The sequence below is a fragment of the Arachis ipaensis genome, chromosome B6 (assembly GCF_059453495.1).
Source record: "Arachis ipaensis isolate K30076 ecotype BB chromosome B6, ASM5945349v1, whole genome shotgun sequence".
NCBI classification, from domain to species: Eukaryota; Viridiplantae; Streptophyta; class Magnoliopsida; order Fabales; family Fabaceae; genus Arachis; species Arachis ipaensis.
The window spans coordinates 137,266,457-137,289,081 of NC_142441.1; the positions used below are offsets into that span (position 1 = coordinate 137,266,457).

The window sequence follows — 22,625 nt, forward strand, 5'->3', positions numbered from 1 at the left end:
AATCTTAAAGGTTTTGGCCCAAAATTGGGCCAACGGGCTAAAATAAGTAAATCAGGCCCAAGTGGACCCAAGCCCACATATATATAACATCATTAAGCACACTTTCAGCCACCATACTCCCCCATTTGTGAGTGAGGGCCGATATTGAGAGAAGAGAGAAGAGAAGAGAAAACCTAATCCTAACTCTACCTTCAAATGTCCATAACTTTTGCTACGGAACTTCGATTGATGAGCCGTTTACGGCCACGCGTCGCTCTTCTCATTCTCTACAATTCTATCTAGGTTTTGTGATGAGTATTCTACTTTTCTCTGCCCAGTTTTCATTTTTCTTTTAAATTCAAATTTGGTTTGGGTTTTGAGGAAATCTTGTGATTTTGGTTATTTAGGGGTATTCTAATATAAGCCATTGGTGATATTCATCACAAAATTCAGTGGGTTAAGGTAAGTAATCACTAACCCTTGTGATTTATTAGATTTAATAAACCCTAGGTTGATGTATGTATGATATTGGTTGTGTTAGAGTTGTTGGGTGAAATTTTGGTGCTCTTGGAAACCTGAATTGGCTTGTAGAACTCTTGTGGAGGAAGTGAGAGTTGAACCCACAACCTCTCTAATGTAATGACTTACAATAAGTGAACAACCACTAAACTAGTTAGTTAATTTAGTAATTTAGAGCATTACTTTATTATATTTTATGTTATTAATATGTATAAAATTTGAAATGATTGAATTTTATATTTACTTTGAAAATTTTGATATTTCTGCGGGTAGCGTAGGGTAGGGTAAGGTTTAGAACTTTAGGGTGCGGGTAGGGTTAGGGTTGAAAGATTCTCAACCCGCAGGTAGGGTAGGTAGAGTTTTAATAGAATTTTCAACCCGCGGGTAGGGTTAGGGTAGGGTTTGAACCCTACCCTACCCTACCCATTGCCAGCCCTAGTCGTTGTATCGATGCAGGTGCGTGGTATAAATTTCAGAGAGTTGTGATGGTAGTGTGCCAGTTTTGTGCGACGAGCACAAGACACATCCACACGTATGCGTGGCTGACGCGCACGCGTCACCCTAACTCTCTACTTCCCACGCGTGCGCATGGGCAACGCTTACGCGTCAGTGCGTCACCCGCTTTTCTCCGCTTCCCACCCGTGCACGTGGGCGACGCGCACGTCTGACCGCGTTTTCAGCAAAAATTGATTTTTGAGTTTTTAAGTCAAATTTCAGACTTCTAAGCCTCAATTTTCATCCTTTAAGTCCTAAATTTTTATAGTATGCCTAGTAATGAAGAGAAGCTATGACATGTGGTAACTTGTGGAGGAAGTAAAGTGATAATCAATGATGAATGATGAGTAATGATGATTGCATGAGTTGCTGAGGATGATGGTGGAAGTGCTGTGCATAGTATGAGCCGGATGGCTGTGATAAGAATTGAATTATGGCTTAGTATGTATATGTATATGATTAATGATTAAATGTGGTGAATGAATAATGATGGAAAATATTGAATGTGATGTGTGACCCCGGGTAGTAGACAGTGGCGTTGTCCACTTGCTCCAGGTATGAGATGGGGAAAGAGGATTATGATAAATGAGTTTAACTATGGAGTTTTGAATGAATGTATGTTTGAGATGCCTGGGTAGTAGCAAGGGTTGTGGTTTGTCCCACTTGCTCTAGGTCAGAAATTGTGATGCCTGGGTAGTAGCGGCAATAGTGGTAATCCCACTCGGTCCAGGTTGAGCTTTTAAACACCTGTCTGGATAGATGCAGTAGAGTGATTCTGCTTGCTTTGAGATGTGGTGAGATATACCTGTTTAGGTAGATGCAGTGGCATTGATCTACTTGCTCCGGGATGTGGTGAGATATACCTGCCTGGGTAGATGCAGTGGCATTGATCCACTTGCTTTGGGACGTGGTGAGTGATGCGTGAGCATCTTTCCTATCTTTTCCTAGTCAATTTGCATCTAATTTGTTGAGTTTAATAAAGAATTAATTATCTTTTAGCCAATATGGATGCTACTTTGAGTCTTTTGCAATTTTGTTTATTTTAGGTAGCATTCGGCGGAATTTGATGGAGTTTCTGCAGCACAAGAATCAAAGGAGATGGCAACGAGGAGCAACGCGTACGCGTGACTGACGTGTACGCGTGATTTGGAGCTTTCCATGGTGACGCGTGCGCGTGACTGACGCGTACGCGTGATTTGAAGATTTGCACAGCGACGCGTGTGCGTGACCGACGCGTCCGCGTGACTCGCAAAAAAGACCATCGACGCGTACGCGTGACATGCGCCACGTGCAGAAAACGCAGAAAAACGCTGGGAGCGATTTCTAGGCTGTTTTGACCCAGTTTCCAGCCCAGAAAACACATATTAGAAGCTGAAGAATGGACAAAACAAGTGGTCCCCATCCATCCATTGAAGAATTGCTGATTATTTGATTAATTCGAATTTAAATTCAAATCTTATTTTTTTTGGAAAAGATATTATTTTAATTTTAAATATTAGATTTTAAATTTATTAGGATTAGATACAAAAGGGAGAAGAAACCTCTCTTTTGGGAGGTTCCGGAGGATCCATCCCATTCTATTCCACCTCAGACAACATTATTCTATTCACAATTTACAATCCTAGTTTTCTCTCTGAACCATGAGCAATTAATCCTCCATTGTTAAGGTTAGGAGCTCTGTCTATCTGTATGGATTGATTTTATTGCTTTTTCTATTTTAATTCATGTATGAATTTATAATTTAAGAATTGTTTTCGCTCTTTATCTTATGAATTTGGGTGGAACGGAAGTATGACCCTCTTTCTATTTGAGTTCTTGTATAACTTGGAAAAGCTCTTTACTTGACAGCTTGAAAACATATTCTCCTAAATTTTAATTATCTGGATTTAACGGGATACGTGACATATAATCCTTTTATTTTTGGGTAATTAGAGTTTTTGTGGCATATAAACTGGAATTTGATCATCACCCTCTACTTGGAATTAATTGACCAAGGAATTGGTTGTTGATGAAAATTAGGGGAGACTAGAAAGGTCTAAGGAATTAGGGTCTAGTCACATATAATTTGCCATAAATTAAACCCTGCATGATTAAAATAATTAGTAAGAAAAGTTAATCCGGAAAAATAGATAACTCTGAAACCTTAACTGCTTTCTCAATAGTTTATTCCCAACTTATTTATCTGCCTATCTTCAATATTCTTTATATTATTTAATGTCTTTTATATTGCCCAAACATTACTTTCTATTTGCCTGACTAAGTCTATCACTCAATTATTGTTGCTTGATCCATCAATTTTCGTGGGATTGACCCTCACTTACCTGAGGTATTACTTGGTACGACCCAGTGCACTTGCCGGTTAGTTTGTGGTTGTAAATTCCGCACCAGTGAGATATACCCGCCTGGCTAGATGTAGTGGCACTGATCCAATGATCCACTTACTCCGGAATGTTGTGAGATATACCTGCCTAGGTAGATGCAGTGGTTAGCCCCCACTTGCTCCCAGTCGAGGTTTATTTGAGATTTGTGAAATTATCTGAGTTTTGGATTTCCTTGGGTAGATGCAGTGGGTCGGCTCCACTTGCTCCAGGTTGAGATCCGAGATTCTGTTGACCCTGCATCGTAAGATGTGGCCGGACACTTAGACCTTTCCGGATAAGCTCTCCCCCATGGATATTTTATTTTGATTTTCGAGCTTGGGGATGCGCACTCGCAGGGACTGTCCAGTGGTTAGCTAGCAGGACATGTCGGTTTGGCTATGTAACCGACATATGATATCATCAGCCATAGGGGAGGCATACATCATTTGCATATGTTTGACTTGTTTGGATTTGCCTATTTGTTTTGGATTGCTAAATTGTACATATATGCTATGTTACTTGATTAAATGCTACTTGCCCTACTTGTACCTTAATTGTGTATTACTTGTCTGTATTGCTTGTGTTTGCACAACTGAGAGGTCCCTCATGCGGGTGTCGGTCGACGCTGAGGGTTGTTCTTATTGAGATGGAGTAATGATATGATTAATTTAAAATGATGATTATTGAATGAGATAATTTGAGTTCCCTGGGTAAACGCAGTGAAGTGATTTCACTACTCTAGGTAGAAAATGAGATAATTTGAGCTCCCTGGGTAGACGCGGTGAAGTGATTTCACTTGCTCCAGGTGAGGATATGAGGTAATGATATAGAATTGCTGAGACAGAATAGCTGGGGATGGTTTCGTTTATAACTGGTTGTGAATTGTCGAAGAGTTAGGAAGTTTGGAAGCATGAGGAACATGAATTAGATTTAGCATTCGCTTATGACAGTTGCTTGTTTATGAATTAGCGAGAACATATGGTGAATATTTGGTGGATGGAAGTTTAGGATGTTTAGTGAGTTTTTATTATAATGCATTGTATTTATTTGACACTTTTACCGTACTGGGAACCCATGGGTCGGGGATTCTTATTCTGTATATATCTCTTGTTTTTCATATGCAGGTCCAGATGCTCAGCAGTGAGCTGTGATTTGTCTGAAAGACAGCGAAGACCTCTGAGATTTCTTATTTACTTTTGCTTAGATTCTCTCCGCTTTTGTTTTTAAAGAACTCATGCTATGTATTTAATCCTTTTGAAAACTTGCCTATAGAGGCCCTTGTGTATCATTTGGGAGAGATTAGGAGATATGGTTGTCAAATTGCTTTTATACTGTACCCTAGCCGGCCTAAACTTCCCAGATCGCGACTAGTGGCTATTTCCTTATATTATATATCTATATAATGTCCTTTTCTTATTCTCCTTAAGGCCTTTTTCTATATATCGCTTTCGACTTCACGCTTTATCTTCTAGTTGTCGATGCGTGAATGATACGATTTTACGATTTTATTTTTACTCTTTTCAGACTTTTCGATTAATACTTCTTTCAATTTTATTTGTAATTATATATTAAAAATCCCCTTGAGAGTCGTACCACCTTATTATCATTGACTTATGACTCTAGCATAAAGATTTGAATATTAGGGTGTTACAAAAACGACTTCATTTTTATCACGTTGTACAGGGAACTAATTCATTTATAATACGAAATGTTTCGTCTTTACCGCCACATCATGCAGTTAATTACTACCACATCATGCAGTTAATAGTTACGTAGCATCTCTTCGTTATTTTTTTCACCGTAAAAAACACCTCAAAACTTTCATGTTACCCTTAACATGTCTAACCTTCTCACCCCAACCTTAATGAATTATACATTTATGCTCCTCTCTAACCAAATAAGTTTTTTTTTTGAGTGTCTGCGGGCCCAATAACGAATCAAAAAAACCTTCGCAGATACAAACACCCCTAATTTGACCCAGCACTCGAAGATTGTCCTAACAGACTTTCAACACAGAAAAATCATGTTTTAGCATTTTATGTCACAACATGGCTCGACTCAACGGAGCCTCCTACCATGGCTCAACAAAATCTCTTGTAAATAGCCTGTTCTATTCTACAAGAGGAGTAGTGCACGTGTCACTTTGCCATTTATGGAGAGAGAATTTCTATACATTTTTATCAACTTTGACTTGAATACTAGAACGATCATTTTTGTAATGGCCCTTAAGAGAAACGATGTTATTTTAAATTTTTGGTTTTTTTTTTTTGGATGAATCTTTTTTATCAAAATAATGCCATTTGAACCTGCATGAAAATGACGTATATAGAAGACTAATAATTTTTTCATGATATGATATGTTTTATCTTTATTGCCACATCATGTAGTTAATAGTTACGTAGAATTTCTTCGTTAATTAACTTATCAAATTAGCAAAATGATTTATCTAGTTAAGGTAAATAAATTAAAAACTTATACCTAATTAATATTTATTAAGGATAAATATATATATATATATATATATATATATATATATATATATAAATTTATTTTAATGTTATCCTTAATATATTATTAATTAATCTCAATCGTGTTTATTGTTTAAGGTTCTTTAGAATTAAAGAGTGATCGTCAATTTCGTTCATTTACTTCCTAACCACAAGATAATTAAGTCAGAGAGAATGAAATCATTGAATGATTAGTCTAACATTTTTATTATATTAATTCTCAAATTAAATTGATCAAATTCAAAACTCAATATCAACTTAATTGTTATTTCTCAATTTTTTATTTTTTACTTTAGCATTTCTTGATCATTGAACTGCTTTTACATGCCACAACGTATGTTCCAAGAGGTTTGGCAAATGAGGAAGATTATGCAAGACCCACGAAATTATCATGTTTAAAGTGAATAGAAAAACTTCCAAGTGTACCCGCCATTTTATTGGTATCTTAGTGAACTAAGTACGAATCAGTAACCAGAATGAATTTTGTTCTGTTGTGTTACGTTCAATCTCGAAAAAGTAAAAGGAAGAACATGGAAAAGACGGCTGAGGGTAGTTCTTTTGGCAGCCATGTGTGCCTATAAGAATATAAGATAGGTGTAGAGCTGAGCCAGCCAGGTAAGTGGTTGATTACTGATTGTTGGACTCAACGGTCGACTTGATGCGCCTTTCAAGATGCAACCCGGTTCATCGTTAGATCCTCTAACTTAGTTGACAAAAAATTTGTATTTTTGTTTTGTTGGAATAATTTTTTGTCACAACATATTTGTCCAATTTTTAAATGATTCACCTCTAGCGAAATTTCGGGTGCAAGAACAACCCCCTACTACACAACAACCTTGAACAGTTCACACTAATAAAGATCTGCGCCTAGTTTCTTCTTTTATACAGGTCATGAAAGACTGTTCACCCGGACCATGAAGAAGCATCGAACACAAAATATGAGCCATATCCACACAAAGCCAGTGTCCATTACCCAACTTTCCACTTTGCATGTCATTGATTTCTTTGCCTACATATCCGAGAGAGAGTGTGCTAAGCTTCTTTATGTTAGTAGATGAGTTTAGAGTCCGTAGTCGCGGAACCATGGGGCTAGCATGGGCAATGGTCCCCCAAAATCCTCAAAATCTTTATGCATATATGATTATTAAATTGTTATTTATTTTTAGGTTTGGTTTTTTATGTTTATTAATTACTAAACATAATTTTGGTATTGTTCCAGATCTGGTATTTGGGTCCCAAACAGCCCAATAACGATCCGGTCGCCAAGTCTATAAGTCATCCTAACAGCCCAAAAAGGTCAAAAAACAGAAAATCAATAACTAACATTTAAATTCAAATACTTATCTATCTTAAGATCATATCCCCCATCCAGAGTGCTTTTGTGGGTGGCCGCCTGATTCAAGATAATTTGGTTATAGTTCAGGAAATGTTTCATGATCTGAATAGAAAAGGAACGAATGCTTCCAGGAATTTAGCTATTAAGATTGATATGAACAAAGCCTATGATATGGTGGAGTGGTCTTTCTTAGAAGCTACTTTGAGGGCTTTTGGGTTTAACCCGCATTGGATAATGTTGTTAATGAAGTGTGTCAGCCAAGTAAGTTATAAGATTAAGATTAATGGTTTTTTATCGGAGGCCTTTGAGCCGCGGAGGGGTCTTAGGCAGGGGGATCCCCTATCGCCGTACCTTTTTATAATAGCAGCTGAGGTTTTTACTATTCTTATGGATAAGGCTAAAGAAGAGGGTAGAATCTCGGGAGTTAAAATCGCCCCTACGGCACCAGCCATCTCACACCTTCTCTTTGCGGATGACTGTATAATCTTCTCAAAAAACAGCGAGGAGGAAATTTATCAGCTCATTACCATTTTGAATGTGTACACTGAAGCTTCAGGGCAGAGAATCAACTTGGACAAATCTGGGATTACGTTTGGGAACCTAATTCCTATCAGGACTAGAGTAGAAATAGAAGAGATTTTAGGCTTGTCAGCTTGGGATAATCCAGGTAAGTATCTTGGGATCCCTGCCTACTGGAGAAGATCTAAGAATAGTGCTCTCAGTTGGATTGAGGACAGAGTGGTGGATAAGCTAGGAGGGTGGAAACAAAAACTTCTTAATCAAGCTGGGAAGGAGGTGCTCATCAAATCAATTGTTCAAGCATTACCTGCTTATACTATGAATGTGGTTCTTTTTCCTAAAGGCTTTTGTGAACGGCTTAGTAAGAAAATTGCCAAGTTTTGGTGGGCTTCCTCAGGTAATGAAAGAGGTATTCATTGGAAGAGTTGGGATAAGTTGTGTGCTAGTAAAAAGGATGGAGGTCTTGGGTTTAAGGATTTATATTGTCAGAATATAGCACACTTAGCTAAACAAGCGTGGAGAATTTTGGAAAATCCTAATGCGATTTGGGTTCAAGTGCTAAAGGCTATTTACTTCCCAAAAGTCGGTTTTAAGGATGCTAAGGTGGGAAGGGCAGCATCATGGATGTGGAAAATTCAAGGCAGGAATTTTCTTTTGAGAAATGGAAGATGGTTGATAGGAAACGGAGAGCGAGGAAGAATTCTGGAGGATAAGTGGATCATGAACTTGGATAAGGATCTTGTTGTTAGAAACCTCGATATTGAGTTTGTGAAGGGTCTGATTATTCAGGGAGAGGGGTGGAATATGGATAAGTTAAAGTTGTATTTTGATGGAGCTTCTGTTGATAAAATCCTTAGAACCCCAGTAAGTCTTTTTGGTAGGGAGGATAGTTTTTGCTGGCCTTTCAGATCGGATGGCATTTACACGATCAAGACGGGATACCATGTTGCTAGGAACGAAAGGCGCATACAGAACAATAATCCATCCACCAGCGAAGACTTAAAATCCTTATGGCAGGAAGTCTGGAACTTGAAAGCTCCTCAAAAAATCAAAACCTTTTTATGGCGGGCCTCGCATAATATTCTTCCCATTTTTGGTAATCTTTTTCATAAAAGAATCACTAATACACCTATGTGCCCTATCTGTTTGCAGGAACCAGAGACCACTGAATATGCATTGCTACTGTGTCCCTGGACAAGACCGGCTTGGTTTGGAGCACAAATTCAATGTTGTCCTACGACCCTAACAGTTTCCTCTTTTGGGAAGTGGATGATGGAACTTTTACGAAAAATGAAGTTGAGTGCAGGGGCTAGTTATGATCTATGGAGCAGTAAGGTTGCTTTTCTAGTCTGGGAGGTGTGGAAAGCGAGGAATCTAGCTATATATCAGCAGACTATTCCTAATCCTTTACTAGTGATTCGCAAAGCTAATCTGATGGAACTAGAATTTCGGGAATTATCAGAGCAACCAGCAAAGCATACAACTACTGTATCGAGATTAGCCAGCAGGGTTACCTGGAGACCGCCACTGCAAGGTTGGATCAAATGCAACGTTGATGTCGCTTTCATCGACGCTCAATCTGTGGGGGCTGTGGCTGCAGTATTTAGAGACCATAATGGATCCCTCCTCTCGGGAATTAATTCCACCATAGTTGCAGGTTCGCCATTGGCTGCGGAAGCATTAGCAATTAGGGCAGCTTTAATTATGTCACAAAATTTCCTGATGCAGAAGATTATCATAGAATCAGACAATCAAATACTTATTCAGGCACTAAAGTCACATGCATCAATTGCAGAAATTCAAGTTGTACTAGATGACATCCTTCATTTAGCAAGAATCATTTCAAGTTGTGGTTTTACCTGGGTGCCAAGAGAAGCAAACTCATTAGCGCATGAAGTGGCGAAACTCACTCGGCAGGGAACTCTCCACCAAAACTGGATCAGGGATAAGCCAATCTTGATCAGAAACATCCTACGCAAGGATAATGTGGCTGTTTCAACCTTCGGAAACAGAATAGGTTTGTAGGCAGGAGTCCTTGGGTGCACACGAGGTCTAATGAGGTTGATCCAGCGGACAACTCGGCACTTCAAGGGTCTGTGCGGACAATAGAGGTTGTGGTTCAAGCAATGAAGGGCATGGCGGTTGTTGCATTGCTGGAGGAGTCCTCAAACTGATCATGTTCCTGTCCCTGAAAATCGTCACAAATAGTCAGGGGACCATCACAGGCTGCACACTACTTTCACACATTATAATCTTCTTAGCTGTCTCAATTAAAACTCTAACCTGTTGCTCAGACAGTGGCTTGCTCTGCATGTGCTATTCGGAAGCGTGTTGGTGAAAGGGGCTTCCCCGCTCTCTACCCTATGCGGAGGAACATCGACTATGGGGTGGCAATTTCGTTGGGAAGGTTATCGAAGCATCACCGTTGCAGTCAGAGTGTGGGAGTGGCGACAGAGAACTTCGCAATCGTGCAGAAGGGAGCTTCATTTGCAGGTAGTAAGTGACAGCACAGAAGGGTCGAGCTCCATTTGCCGCTTGTGGAACAATGGCGCAGAAGGGAGCTGCTGGGGAGCAATCATCGGATTGGGTGGGGCTTGGGTGATCCTTTGGCTTGCTGTGCTTTGGGCCTCTTGTGGCCCTGGCGCTGGTCCAAAAAAAAAAAAACTTATCTATCTTAGTTAAATAGATAAGACAAGATAATAAGACAAACTATATTTAGAGAGCTAAAACTCCCTCAGGTACAGTATGCACTTCTAACCCTTATTCATACTTTTCAGATTCACTCTGTCTTGAGCGTTGAAGTGTCTTTAAAGTTACTATCCTCTATTGCTCCAGAGATCCAATCACGTCATCACCAAGACCAACAAGTTTCCAATTCTTCCCTCAACTCAATGGGGTCTTGTACATGTATAAATTTATCTAATTTTATTATTTCAAATATAATTTTATAGATACTAATAAATTAATTATAATAAAATTAATTATTTTATTAGTTCTTGTAAATTTATTAAAGTTTTAATAAAATTCATATTGTTTATAAATTTATGATTGGATTTTTATGTTAAATGAAAATTTGCAATTAGATTTTTACTAGTTATTTTTTAGCAAAAAAATACAAAATACTATAATATTTACTTTTAGAATATTTCATAATGCATTTTATATCAAATACAATAAATACAATTTACAAAAAATAGTTGGAAGAAACCTAATTTTTAATTTTTTTATCTAATATAAAAATTCAATTATAAATTTTTAAATTGTAAAAATTTAATTAAAAATTTAATAAAACTATAACAACAAACAGAATAATCAAACCATACAAAAATTTTAAAGTTAAAAATATATATTGTAATTTATAAAAAATTAAGAGTAATTACAAGTTAAAAATTTGGTCCCCTAATATTTAACACTTCTATTTATTATGTGTGGAATCATTTTGCCCCGTCCATAATATAACAAAAAAAAAAAAAAAACTACTATAGTTACACACTTACACCTAAACTACTAACCCACATTCTCCAAAAGACCATCAGCCCTACAACACTATAATCACAACATTAGAAGTCTTAAAGGTCCCATTTTCAGGGAGTCCAACTATGCAAAATTAAACTACCCAAGAAATCAGCTGCCAAGCCACTAATAAGAGAAGCCTGCACCAGGGACCGCAGAAAATACTCTTCATGCAATCGCACCACAATTCACAAGAAAATTTGTACACTTTATAATTAGGGGTGTCCACGGATCGGATCGGATATGATATCCACACTTTTTAGTGTCCGCACATTTGCAGATCGGATCGAATCGGATATCGGATATATCCGCATAATTAAACCTTCTCTTTTTAATCATATTTCTATGTAAAAATATTTCGATAAAAATATTTCTTTCATACTTTTAAACTTATTTATTCCTAAAATATTTTTAATCAAACTTTCTCTAAATAACAAAAATAAAATAATACAATATATGAATAATAATTACTAACTAAAACATACAAACAAGTAAATATAATACCAAACATATTTATTTATTTATTTTTTAATTATTATAGTGCGGATCTGCGGATCCGCAGATCGGATATGCGAATATAGAGCAGATATCCGCAGGGTGCGGATCGGATCCGATCCGATCAATTTGTGGATCGGATCGTATTCACAATTTTCGGATCGGATGCGGATATTTACTGCGGATCTGCGGATACGATCTGACCCATGAACACTCCTATTTATAATACTCCTCATTTTAAGTAAATACATCAAAAAAAGTTGCATCCACAATGTCAACCGTCAACAAATTTATAGGGTTCAAATTTAAAGTACATTTAGATATACTGCTATCGGTGAAATTCTTTCTAAAGAATTAGTAAGAATAAGAGTGTAAGACTTTTAAAATAAAAAATAAAAATAAAAAGAATATTTTGGCGCCTTTATTTTGATATGAGAGACACGTCATCAATTTTTTGAGAGTCTTCTCCGATAAGCTTCTCGGCTCTGCAGTAACCCAGTCTATACACAATACACTATACACTATACACTCCCGAGTCTAACGTTTTTGTTCCTTCTTTCTATTTCCCACTTCTTCCGCGCCGTTTCACCCTCACCATCACCGAAAAGCCCACTTCCCCGATGAGGAAATCACTGAGGTTATCTTCCATTGGCCTCGCTGTCAACGACGTTCGGGAACCGCCGGTAATCTCAATTCCAGCTTCAATTTCAATTCCCTCTTCAATTACACCCTAAATTCATGTCCTTAGATGTTTTACCTTTTTTCAGGTTAGGAATTTCAGGACTCGATTTTCCCTAACATCTTTCGCCAAGCGTGTTCAACAACTCACGGAGGAGCAAGTATCAGCAATACTGAAGACTGGTTTCGGGAACTTGTTATCGGTCCCCAATCATTCACTTAGCAAAGTGCTGCTAACAGAATTAATGGAAACTTGGAACTGCGAGAAGCAAGCTTTTGTGCTCGATTCAGGTGAAATTCGTATGACATTGTTAGATGCTGCTCTGATATTGGGGCTTCGAGTGTTTGGAAAACCGGTAGTGTTGAGAGAGGGGGAGCCATTCTCCGAATTGGAAGAGTTGTATGGTGCAACAAAGGGGAAGAGGAAGGTGGAAATGAAGTCCCTTGAAGAGAGGCTTGATTCGATTGGGGGAGTTATGAGTGATGAGTTTGTGAGGACCTTCTTGCTTTACACAATTGGGACCTTTCTTTCCTCCAATGGGAAAGTGGATTCCCGGTACTTGTTGTTTCTTGAGGATTTGGATGAGGTTTGTGAGTTTGCTTGGGGTGCTGCTGTTGTTGAGGATTTGGCTCAGTGGCTTGACAAGAGGAAAGAAAACAATGTGCAGTATGTGGGTGGCTGCCTTATATTTCTCCAAGTATGTTCGATATATCATCAAAATTTTTCTGAGATTTATGAGTGCCTAAAGATTGTGTTTATGCTGATTTGTTCTTTGTAGCATTAAATTTGAATATTGATGTGATTAATTAATGTCAATGTATTCCAGCAATGAATTGCACTGAATTGAATCTTTTTATGATTGGGATCTCGTTTTGGTATTGCTAATTTGAATTAAAATAATCTCCGTATTTAGAATTAGCATTTTTCAGACATTTTGTGCTTTTTTTTTTTGGTCATGATGTGGCTCTTTTGAGCTTGTCTTTTCATACTTAAATTGAATTTAACAAAGGTTCTAGTATACATTGTATGAAGTGAAATATATGAATAAGGCGTCTATGCTGTAAATTTCATTGTTCATCAGAGATTGTTGTTTTAAGTTTTGTTTCTATTTTGGTGAACAGATATGGTCTTTTGAGCATTTTGATATAGCACGGCCACAGTTGCAAGGTCATGATTTGACCTTTCCTCGTGTATGTCGATGGGACAATAGCAAACCTATTCAAAGGCAAAAGCTTACTTTAAGGCTTAAGGACCTAAATGATGACCAGGTAAACTAAAAGCTTGCTTACAACTTTGATGGTTGTGGAGCTTATTCACTATGGTTTCTGTATTCTACTATAACATGGAAGATGGAGAAAGCATATTTCTGTCAAAGCTACTGCGACTTTTATCTTATGCTATACCATATTCGGTCGTTATTTGAAGATTTATTGATTGAAATGGCAAAAGTGTGTCCTTTGAGTTTACTGTATAGTGTAACTGGAATCTGCAGAAAATATATTTGGTGTTTGAACTTTGAATTATGACAATTGCCTTGAATTTGTTTGTCCGACTGAAGTCTCAAAAACTTTGGTGAAAACAGAAAAGGAATGTAAAATGCTTTTAATTCCTTTGTAGTTTATTATCTATGTATCTGCAGGTAATTTGGACACTTCAACCTACTTCTAGTGAATTGCAATTAGAGATTATCAAAGAAGCACTTGGGGTGCTGAGTGACAGCACAGAGCTTGAAAGTGCAGAAAACTCTTTGGCAAGCACGTCAAGCAATGTGAGTTATACTTTGTTGTTTTTATTGTGCATAAAGTTTGCAAATATGAGGTTGCTTCATTCCAATGTGTATGCCACAAAACACAGGTTGATCTTTCTATTTGTTAGAAGGCTTAAAAATGATTGGTTTTATTGAGACATTGCTGGCATTTGAGTGAAAGCATTTGGTGTTGGTAGTCAAGTCTTGTTCAAACTTTCTGATGACTGCATTTTGTTTGAAATTTGAATAGATCAATGTTCTAGAGCTTAGTTCTTATATTTAAATACTTTGTGGGATTATCATTTTTCGTTCTTATTATTGACTGCAAATTTGACAATGGTAGGTTCATGAAGTAGATTCAGAGTCACAGCTTAGTATCTCTAGCAAGGTACATAGAGAGGAGGATGAGTATTATCCTGAAAACCTGGAAGTGAAGGACAATCCCAAAAAGTCAAGCACAAGTAACAGAGAATACACAGAGCAGAAGATCAATCTTGAAAAACTTATAGTGCTAGACACCCCTCCAAACTTGGGAACTTGTAACACAGATTATCAAGAGCAGGAGATCAATCTTGAAAACCAGGTAGTGGAGGATACCCCACCAAAGTTGAACACTTACAATGGAAGATATGAAGAAATGGAAAATCTGATAGTACTGGACACACCTCCAAATTTGAGCTGTTCTGGTAAAGTTCATGGACAGAAAGAGATGAATCCTGAAAACCTCATAGTTGATGACACACCAAAGTCGAACACTTACAATGGAAAATATGAAGAAATGGAAAATCTGATAGTAGAGGACACACCTCCAAATTTGAGCTGTTCTGGTAAAGTTCATGGACAGAAAGAGATGAATCCTGAAAACCTCATAGTTGATGACACCCCTACAAGTACAGGCATTGTTGATGAAGTAACCAGAGAACAGAAGTTGAGCCTTTCTGAGGTGAGTTTTAATTCTTCTTTTTGTTTTCAGATTCCGTCAAAAATTTGTTGTCCCATACATTTTTATAAAATTTTTCTTATACGTATGTATCCACACTCAGATATCATATAATTATTTGAATACCAGGATGAATTAAGAAAGAGAAATGTCATGCTAGAAGAGAAAAATGTTGAATTGAAGATGAAAGTAGGCCAAGTAATGGAGAAAAATAAACAATTTGAAGAAGAGATCGCTGAGTTGAAGAAAGAGCTGGATAGATTGAGAGAAGAGAACAGAGGGTTAAGGCTCTATAGTACCTTTGCTGATGAAGTCGAAAGGCATCTTTTGGATTATGAAACAAATTGAATCTGAGCTATCGTGACCACTACAACTAAATCTTGTTCCATTAAGGTTTGAAGGTATATAACAGTAATTTTGCATAGCGTAGAATATTGAGAAGCTCGGTGTATATATTATTAGTTAGCAATGTAAATAAACGGTATCTAATTTACATGTAGTGTTAGTAGGTTTCTTTTTAGATGCAACCATGAATTGTAACTAGGACTATTTATGTTCTTGTTTTTTGTATACTACGTAGCAGATTGCTCATGTACTTTTCAAAATAGCCATTGAAATTCAAATCATATATTATTTTCCCCTATTCTTTAAGAATGACCCGACAATGTATTTTAGTTAAATTATATTATTTAAAATGTATATTGCTGCTGACCATTATTTATTCATATTCAAAATTAGTAATTTTTCATATAACTGGGTGCCTTGTGTTTTAGGAAAAGAAAAAAAATGAAATGTACTATACTACTACCAAGATGAAAAGAAACATATCGTTATCAACTTATCATACAAACCACAGCTGCTTAATACACATTTCTTGTTTCATAGTACCTTCCTAGTAAGTAATAGAACTACGCATTATTGCGCTACAACAAGAAGACGATGATATAAGCTAGCAGACACACATACAAGAACATTAGTTGTAGAAAGCTTTGAAGGAAGCAACTTTTCTAGTCATTAAATTGATAATAAGTCATGTGACATTATTTGGACACATTACTACTAAGTAATAACATCCCTCTTCAGCTACTGCTCCACTTATCTTCAAACTTACTGCACTCTGCGAAACCAAAAGAGAGAAATATATTATAATACAAAAATAGCCAAATAGGTGTTAACAGAGAGTACCTAATTAATTAGGAACAGACAGTTCACGGCATAAATAATAATAATAATAAACTATTGTTTTCAATATATTGTGTTTTTTATAAGCTTGCTCCAAACAATCAACAAAGTGAAAAACAAACTTAAGTAGTACGAAGAGACAAACAAAGAATAAAGCAGGTGTGGATCTATCACCATCTGCTGCTATACCACCTAATGGGAATTCCAGTATATATAAGCTTTCTAAATTTAGGAACTTGTTTGAGATATATGCATTTGTACATATATAGAGCATAAAAGCAAATAATGGGAACACAATATCTACACCTAATGGTGATGTAAGGCAAGCATAAAGAATATATTATGTATTAAAAATGTCATGTCCACACCAAAAAATCAGCTACCATAATGTATTTGTATTTGTGTATAAAAACATATATTGTTTAACTTATTTTTAATATGTATTTTATACGAGTGACTGATTTTTTTTTTTCTTGGATTTTCTACATATGTCACATAGCACTTTTCTTAGGGGAAAAAAAGTTTATAGACATATGTATGTGAACCTGCTGCAATCAATATTGGGACTGATCTGGTAAGAAATGTTGACACCACATTTCTTTGGAACGGCAGCAGCATTGACAATGTTAAAGTTAGTGTAAGGGACTCCAACAATGGAGCTTTTAATGCAGTTGCATACGGCTTGCCGGTCCGGGGTGGTCCGAGCGGTGTTAAAGACGGTCCTAACCCCATTGCAGCACCCTTGAGGCACCGTGTTCCCCCCATACAATATGTATGACAAGCATGGCATGAGCTCGTTTGTGAGTTGGCCGCATGACACGGCTGCTTCCGCCTTTGGAACGGTGGTTGTTACACTCAGTGCCGCGGCGCAGACGACCGCACAGCATACCAATCTCACCACAAGATTGTTGCTAGCCATGGTTGATATTCTCTCTAGTGAAATATCTAATGATGTGTACTATAGTTTTGTGTATGGGTTGGCATTCCATTGCATTGTGATCATATTTATAACGGGAGAAAGGGTACTATATGGACCAACTGGTATGTAAGACCTACAGTTGCTTGAAAGCTACAAGTGACTTTCAAGTATTTTTTTTCTTTCATCATCATTAAATTTCAAGTATTTTTAAGACATAATTTTACACATGGTAAAATAAGACTTTTTTATTTAAATAAAAAATTTATTATTTATCATTTTGATTAAAAATGAGAAGAATAATTATCATTTTGTGTAATATTGTATCGTAGTTTCGCATTCTACGTTAGAAATTGGAGAGAAAATGGAGGCCGGTTTTCTTAGAAATGAAAACATATTGTGTAAATACTGTGTAATATACTGTAATGGTAACTTTGTGTATTTTTCTCTAATATATATATCGTGTCTTTATGTGCGACAATAATTTAAAATTAAGATATCTGTATTTTCCCTAATTTGTTTTGTTATGTATTGGTACTTTGTAGACGATAAGTACTTATATATATAAAAAATGATTTGAAGTATCATATTTTCTTGAATAGTTAAACTTATTTAAGTTGTGCTCATTGTTGCCAATGAGTTATAGTTCAAATGGCATAGTCTTCTCATACTCAATTGAAAAGTTGCAGGTTCGAGTCTCCTATCTTTGGTAAAAAAAAAAAAAAGTTATGCTCACTGTTGGAAGGTAACATTTTGGGATACAGATTGAAAGAGAAGAAATCAGATGAATTCTTTCTCTTGTTTTTCATTTCTTTTTTTCATTTTTTTTATAACAATCAATGTCTCTCTGTATTCTATGTAGATTTAACATTATGTATGTGTGGCCAATGAGTAATAGCTCAAATGCCATAAACTCCCCATACTCAATTAAGAGGTTGCGGGTTCGAGTCTCCTATCTTTCCAAATTTTGCCAATGAGTAATAGCTCAAATGACATAGTCTCCTCATACTCAATTAAGAGGTTGCAGGTTTGAGTCTTCTATCTTTGATAAAAAAAAAAAAACAAAACATTATGTATGTGTGTATGTAAGTGTTTCTCAAGAAAATAATATCCTTCAATGTGTATAATGGTTCTCTCCTCAGTATATCTATGAATTGAACAGTATGCTGGTAAATTGGTCAAATCTTTTTGAGGACCGCATATATACACTGATAAAAAAATATTATAATTTTTTAGATATATTAGGTATATATATTTAGGATTTGAATTTTGAGGAGAAAGTAATTATTTTGATGTATTTTTATTAGAAATTTGATTTGGGTGGAATAAATATTATTCACTTGGTTTTTTCATTATATTTTTTAAAAAGTGAATGCTACCATACCCTCTTTAAAGTAACATCTAAGTTACGTTTTTTGATGTGTTACATACTAATTTGATATTTATTTTAATACATTTGCTATATATTTATTAAAATATTAATTTAAAAATTTTCTTATATTAACTAAATTCTAAACTAAAATATTGATGTAACAAATTAAAAACAGAAACACAAATTAGTAATACCATGAAAATTTTTAATTTGAAAAGTTTATCATGTCAAGTAGATCTTTAAATTTGAAATTTTATTCTATACAATTTGGTTTCGAATTATATAAAAAAAAAAGAGAAAATTGAAACACTTTATATCTTGTTTTTTAAAAATTAATGTAGCTAGTTTGTAATTATTTTTTATGAAAGTCTGAATTTTTATTTAATTTTTGTTAGAAATCAAAGATTTTGTGTGAAAAATAAAGAGTAATATATAACATTATTTTTCAAATATTTTTTTGAATTTCCAACAAGTTTTAATGATCCGAAATCAATTTCTTATTTTTTATTTTATTAGATAAATTAGTCATCCAACAAATTTTACTAAAAATTTAAAATAAATAAACACCCATTAGAATATGACATATCAGAAAAGATAACTTAGCTTACATGTTATTATAGAGAGAGTAAGGTAACATTTACCTTTTTTAAATTAGGGGTGCACAAGACCCGCTCCGGCCCGAAGACCCGGACCGGACCCGATGACTTCGGGACTAATTTGGCCCGGCTTCGTTATGGTTCGGTTAGACCCGAAGTTTCAATAGATGGCCCCGGTTATTTATTAAATCGGGTTCGGGCCAAGCCTCGGGTCACCCGACCCCGGCCCGTTGGACCCGTGTAGTTGTTTGCTACTTATTATTTTATTGTTATCGGTTGGTATGACACTATAAATTATTATTATTATTATTATTATGTTAATCTTGTGTTGGTTGTTAACTTTGTTTTAATTGTCTTTTGAACTTTGAATGTTTAATGTGTAATTGATATAATTATTATTATGAAACTTTAAATTATTATTATTAGATTCTAAATTATTATTATCCGAATGTTGCATTGTTATGGAATAATTATTTTTCAAAATTTAGAGGTTCAAAAGATGTAGAATCTAATTTTTGGTGATGTCGTGATAAAGTTGATCAAGACCCGGGATTCACCCGGTCTAGACCCGGCTTAAGTGTGGCCCAAAAATAACACGATTTCATCGGGTCTAGGGTCGGGTAAGAGTCTCATAAATAGACCCGGTCATTATTTAGGGTCGGGTTCGGGTCACGGCGAACCCGGCTTCACCCGGCCCCATGGGCACCCCTATTTTAAATTATGTAGTTGTTTTTCTTTTTTCTTTTTTCCACCTAATAAAATAAGATTTTGTTGTTGTTCTTGTTGGCGTCTCTTTTTTTTTTAAAGATATGTGTAATAAATCAAATTACCACTTGTAACTATGTTTTTATTTAGAGAAAGTTTTAGAAACCAATTTGGCACAATTAACATTGTAGCTAACACTAACATAAAAGAAAAAAACTGAAACTCTTTAAAATAAGTATATTCAAAATTCAAGTAAAAGAAAGGGCAATTTACGTTATTAAATTGTTTCATCCTTAATATTACGTAAATACATTGATTCACAATTCTATATAAATCGCTACTGACAGTAGCGGTTTACAGGTGTGTATAAACCGCTACAACCAGTCGTGGTTTATATGTATGCGTGTGTGAGGATAAACCGCTGTAGGCTATAGCGGTTTACGTGTAGTGTGCTGCCTATATAGTCAAATTATACAAAATTAAATAAAAATTAACTAAGTTCCATACAAAACTAAGTTCCATACAAAAGAACATGTATTAATAGAAATAATTAAAAATTTTATATGAATAATGAGTACTAAAAATTCCGTTACAAAAATATAACAACATGCATTAGAGAATATAAAAAAAAATTCTAAAAAAACATATTACTATGAACAAACAAAATAAATAAAAAATTGATTAAAAAAATCAAAACTTATAAAAACTGATAATTATTCTTGATTTTTTTATTACAAATAAAATCGAATGACAAAATTAGCAAAAAAATAATATTTTTTTAAATTATTTTTCAATTTAATAATTGAACAGAACGTAAAAACTACACTTAGTTATTTCCAGTGAACAAGAGTTAAAACATAGAAGTCATGTTTGTCTTTAAAGAAAAAAAAAAAACAGACAAACAAAAAATTATGATATTTAACAAGAAAAGTCTAATTAAAAAGATATTGCAGCGAGTACATAAAATTGACCATAATACATAAGCCTATATTAAAATCCACGATTATAAAAATAAGTTAAAATATAAATATAAAATATATATTAAAAATAAATTAAATAATATATATTTATATATATATATAAATATATAATAATTAATTTTAGTAATTTATTTTAGTATATAGATAATATTTTTAATCAAACATATACAAAATAAAAAGATACGTGAGTACATAAAAATAGGGAGATGTACAGGTGTATTATACACATAATATATTAAAACAGTATTTTTTGTTCTTATTTTTGGTGTAATTTATTCTCTAACTGAACTATATATATGACCTCCATTCACTTTGGATTTTATCATCTAATTGTCCATTTTTTATTTGAAATAGACACACTACATGTAAACCGCTATAGCCTATAGCGGTTTACACTCACACACGCACACACGTAAACCGCTGCTGCCAGCAGCGGTTTATCCTCACACACGCACACACGTAAACCGCGGCTGGTTGTAACGGTTTATGCACACTTGTAAACCGCTACTGCCAGTAGCGATTTATATAGAATTGTGAATCAATGTATCTGCGTATTGGATTTGGAAACAATACATTTGCGTAATATTGAGGATGAAACAATTTAATAACGTAAATTGCCGTAAAAGAAACATTCGAAATCCAAACTCAACAAAAAACTCATATTTAGTAGATTTTATATTAGACTTGTTTGACAACCTGCTATAATATTAACTGAAATTGGTTGCTATATATAGTATTGATTCCCTAGCTTTACTCTTTTATTTATTATTTTACACTTTTGCATTTGGAATCTATCTGTTCCTAATAATTATCTTGCATCCAATTTGGAGTGTGGTTGAGCAAAAAAAACCTTATCCTCCTTTAACCAAGTGCTGCATATTCAAATGTTACTTTTAGGCATATAAAGATTTTAAAACTAGTAACTAATTGTTTCAACTTTCAACATAGAAAATTTGAGGCATAGAAAATTTTTAAAACTTCTGACTACATGTACTGGATACTGACGAGGTTGTTGAGGTGAATTCAGTGCCATAATGGGTTGTGGTTGGGCATGTTAAATGCCCACTTATGTAATGGCTAAAATCTTGCAGGAACTACCCTCTAATTCTGTGCAGTAGGAAAATAGAGTGACAATTCATTCAAGTAACATTAATGTTTTACTGAACAAGAACCACATTTATATGAGTGAGTCATTTTACCCGGATAACCAACATTTACGTACATGACCCTTTCTTCGAGATTTTTTAAGGGCTAGAATTGTAGCAAAAGAATTTAGATCTTCTAAAGTGTAAAAATAGATAAAGTAATAAAGTAAATAATTAATTATTATTAATTTTATAATTTTCATAAAATGTGTATCTTATACTCTCACTAGTCTTAATTTAAAAATGATTAACTTTTCACTTACTATTTTATCAACTTCCTCACTTAAAAAAATCTTCATCCGTAGCAAAAGAATGGTTGGATATGTCTTAACAATGAGAAATTATCACCATAGCTAAAGTATCTCAAAAGAAAGAAAGTTTCCAAACGTGGTCAGGCTATATCCAAGTTCTAAGTTGTTTCTTCATTATAGATGAGTATCCTTTTTTAAACGAGTTTGATGAAATTGGAGATATCTAACAGCTTGAGTACGTAACAGGTTAATAAGTATCCCTACAGTTTAAGTATGTAACAGCTTCATATTTTGGCTTTGACTTTCTGTCTCTTCTGAAGTTACATCTTTCTTTTTACTTATACCAATATTTTGTAGCTTTTTTATAAAGCAGGCTATGTCATCCTTCA

At 35.0% G+C, this 22,625-nt stretch overlaps 2 protein-coding genes across 2 annotated transcripts; one reads left to right on the forward strand and one right to left on the reverse strand.

The window, feature by feature from the left end:
* The first annotated feature begins 12,221 nt into the window (after positions 1-12,221).
* Positions 12,222-15,743, forward strand: LOC107648428 (uncharacterized). The gene is made up of 6 exons (XM_016352297.3): positions 12,222-12,406; positions 12,491-13,099; positions 13,524-13,670; positions 14,042-14,170; positions 14,493-15,092; positions 15,219-15,743. Exons 1-6 carry the CDS (start codon positions 12,344-12,346, stop codon positions 15,435-15,437), a joined length of 1,767 nt encoding a protein of 588 aa, XP_016207783.1. The 5' UTR covers positions 12,222-12,343; the 3' UTR covers positions 15,438-15,743.
* Positions 15,744-16,062: 319 nt separating this feature from the next.
* LOC107648429 (non-specific lipid-transfer protein 1-like) lies at positions 16,063-17,245 on the reverse strand. The gene is made up of 2 exons (XM_016352298.3): positions 16,817-17,245; positions 16,063-16,206 (listed from the first exon to the last, which is right to left on the reverse strand). Exons 1-2 carry the CDS (start codon positions 17,188-17,190, stop codon positions 16,197-16,199), a joined length of 384 nt encoding a protein of 127 aa, XP_016207784.1. The 5' UTR covers positions 17,191-17,245; the 3' UTR covers positions 16,063-16,196.
* Positions 17,246-22,625: the final 5,380 nt, after the last annotated feature.

Bases quoted from the DNA above. Each gene is read 5' to 3' on its own strand.
- LOC107648428 (XM_016352297.3), top strand. From the start codon at position 12,344: ATGAGGAAATCACTGAGGTTATCTTCCATTGGCCTCGCTGTCAACGAC. The intron at 13,671-14,041 runs GTAAACTAAAAG...ATGTATCTGCAG, and splicing joins AGGACCTAAATGATGACCAG to GTAATTTGGACACTTCAACC. The intron at 14,171-14,492 runs GTGAGTTATACT...TGACAATGGTAG, and splicing joins TGGCAAGCACGTCAAGCAAT to GTTCATGAAGTAGATTCAGA.
- LOC107648429 (XM_016352298.3), bottom strand. From the start codon at position 17,190: ATGGCTAGCAACAATCTTGTGGTGAGATTGGTATGCTGTGCGGTCGTC.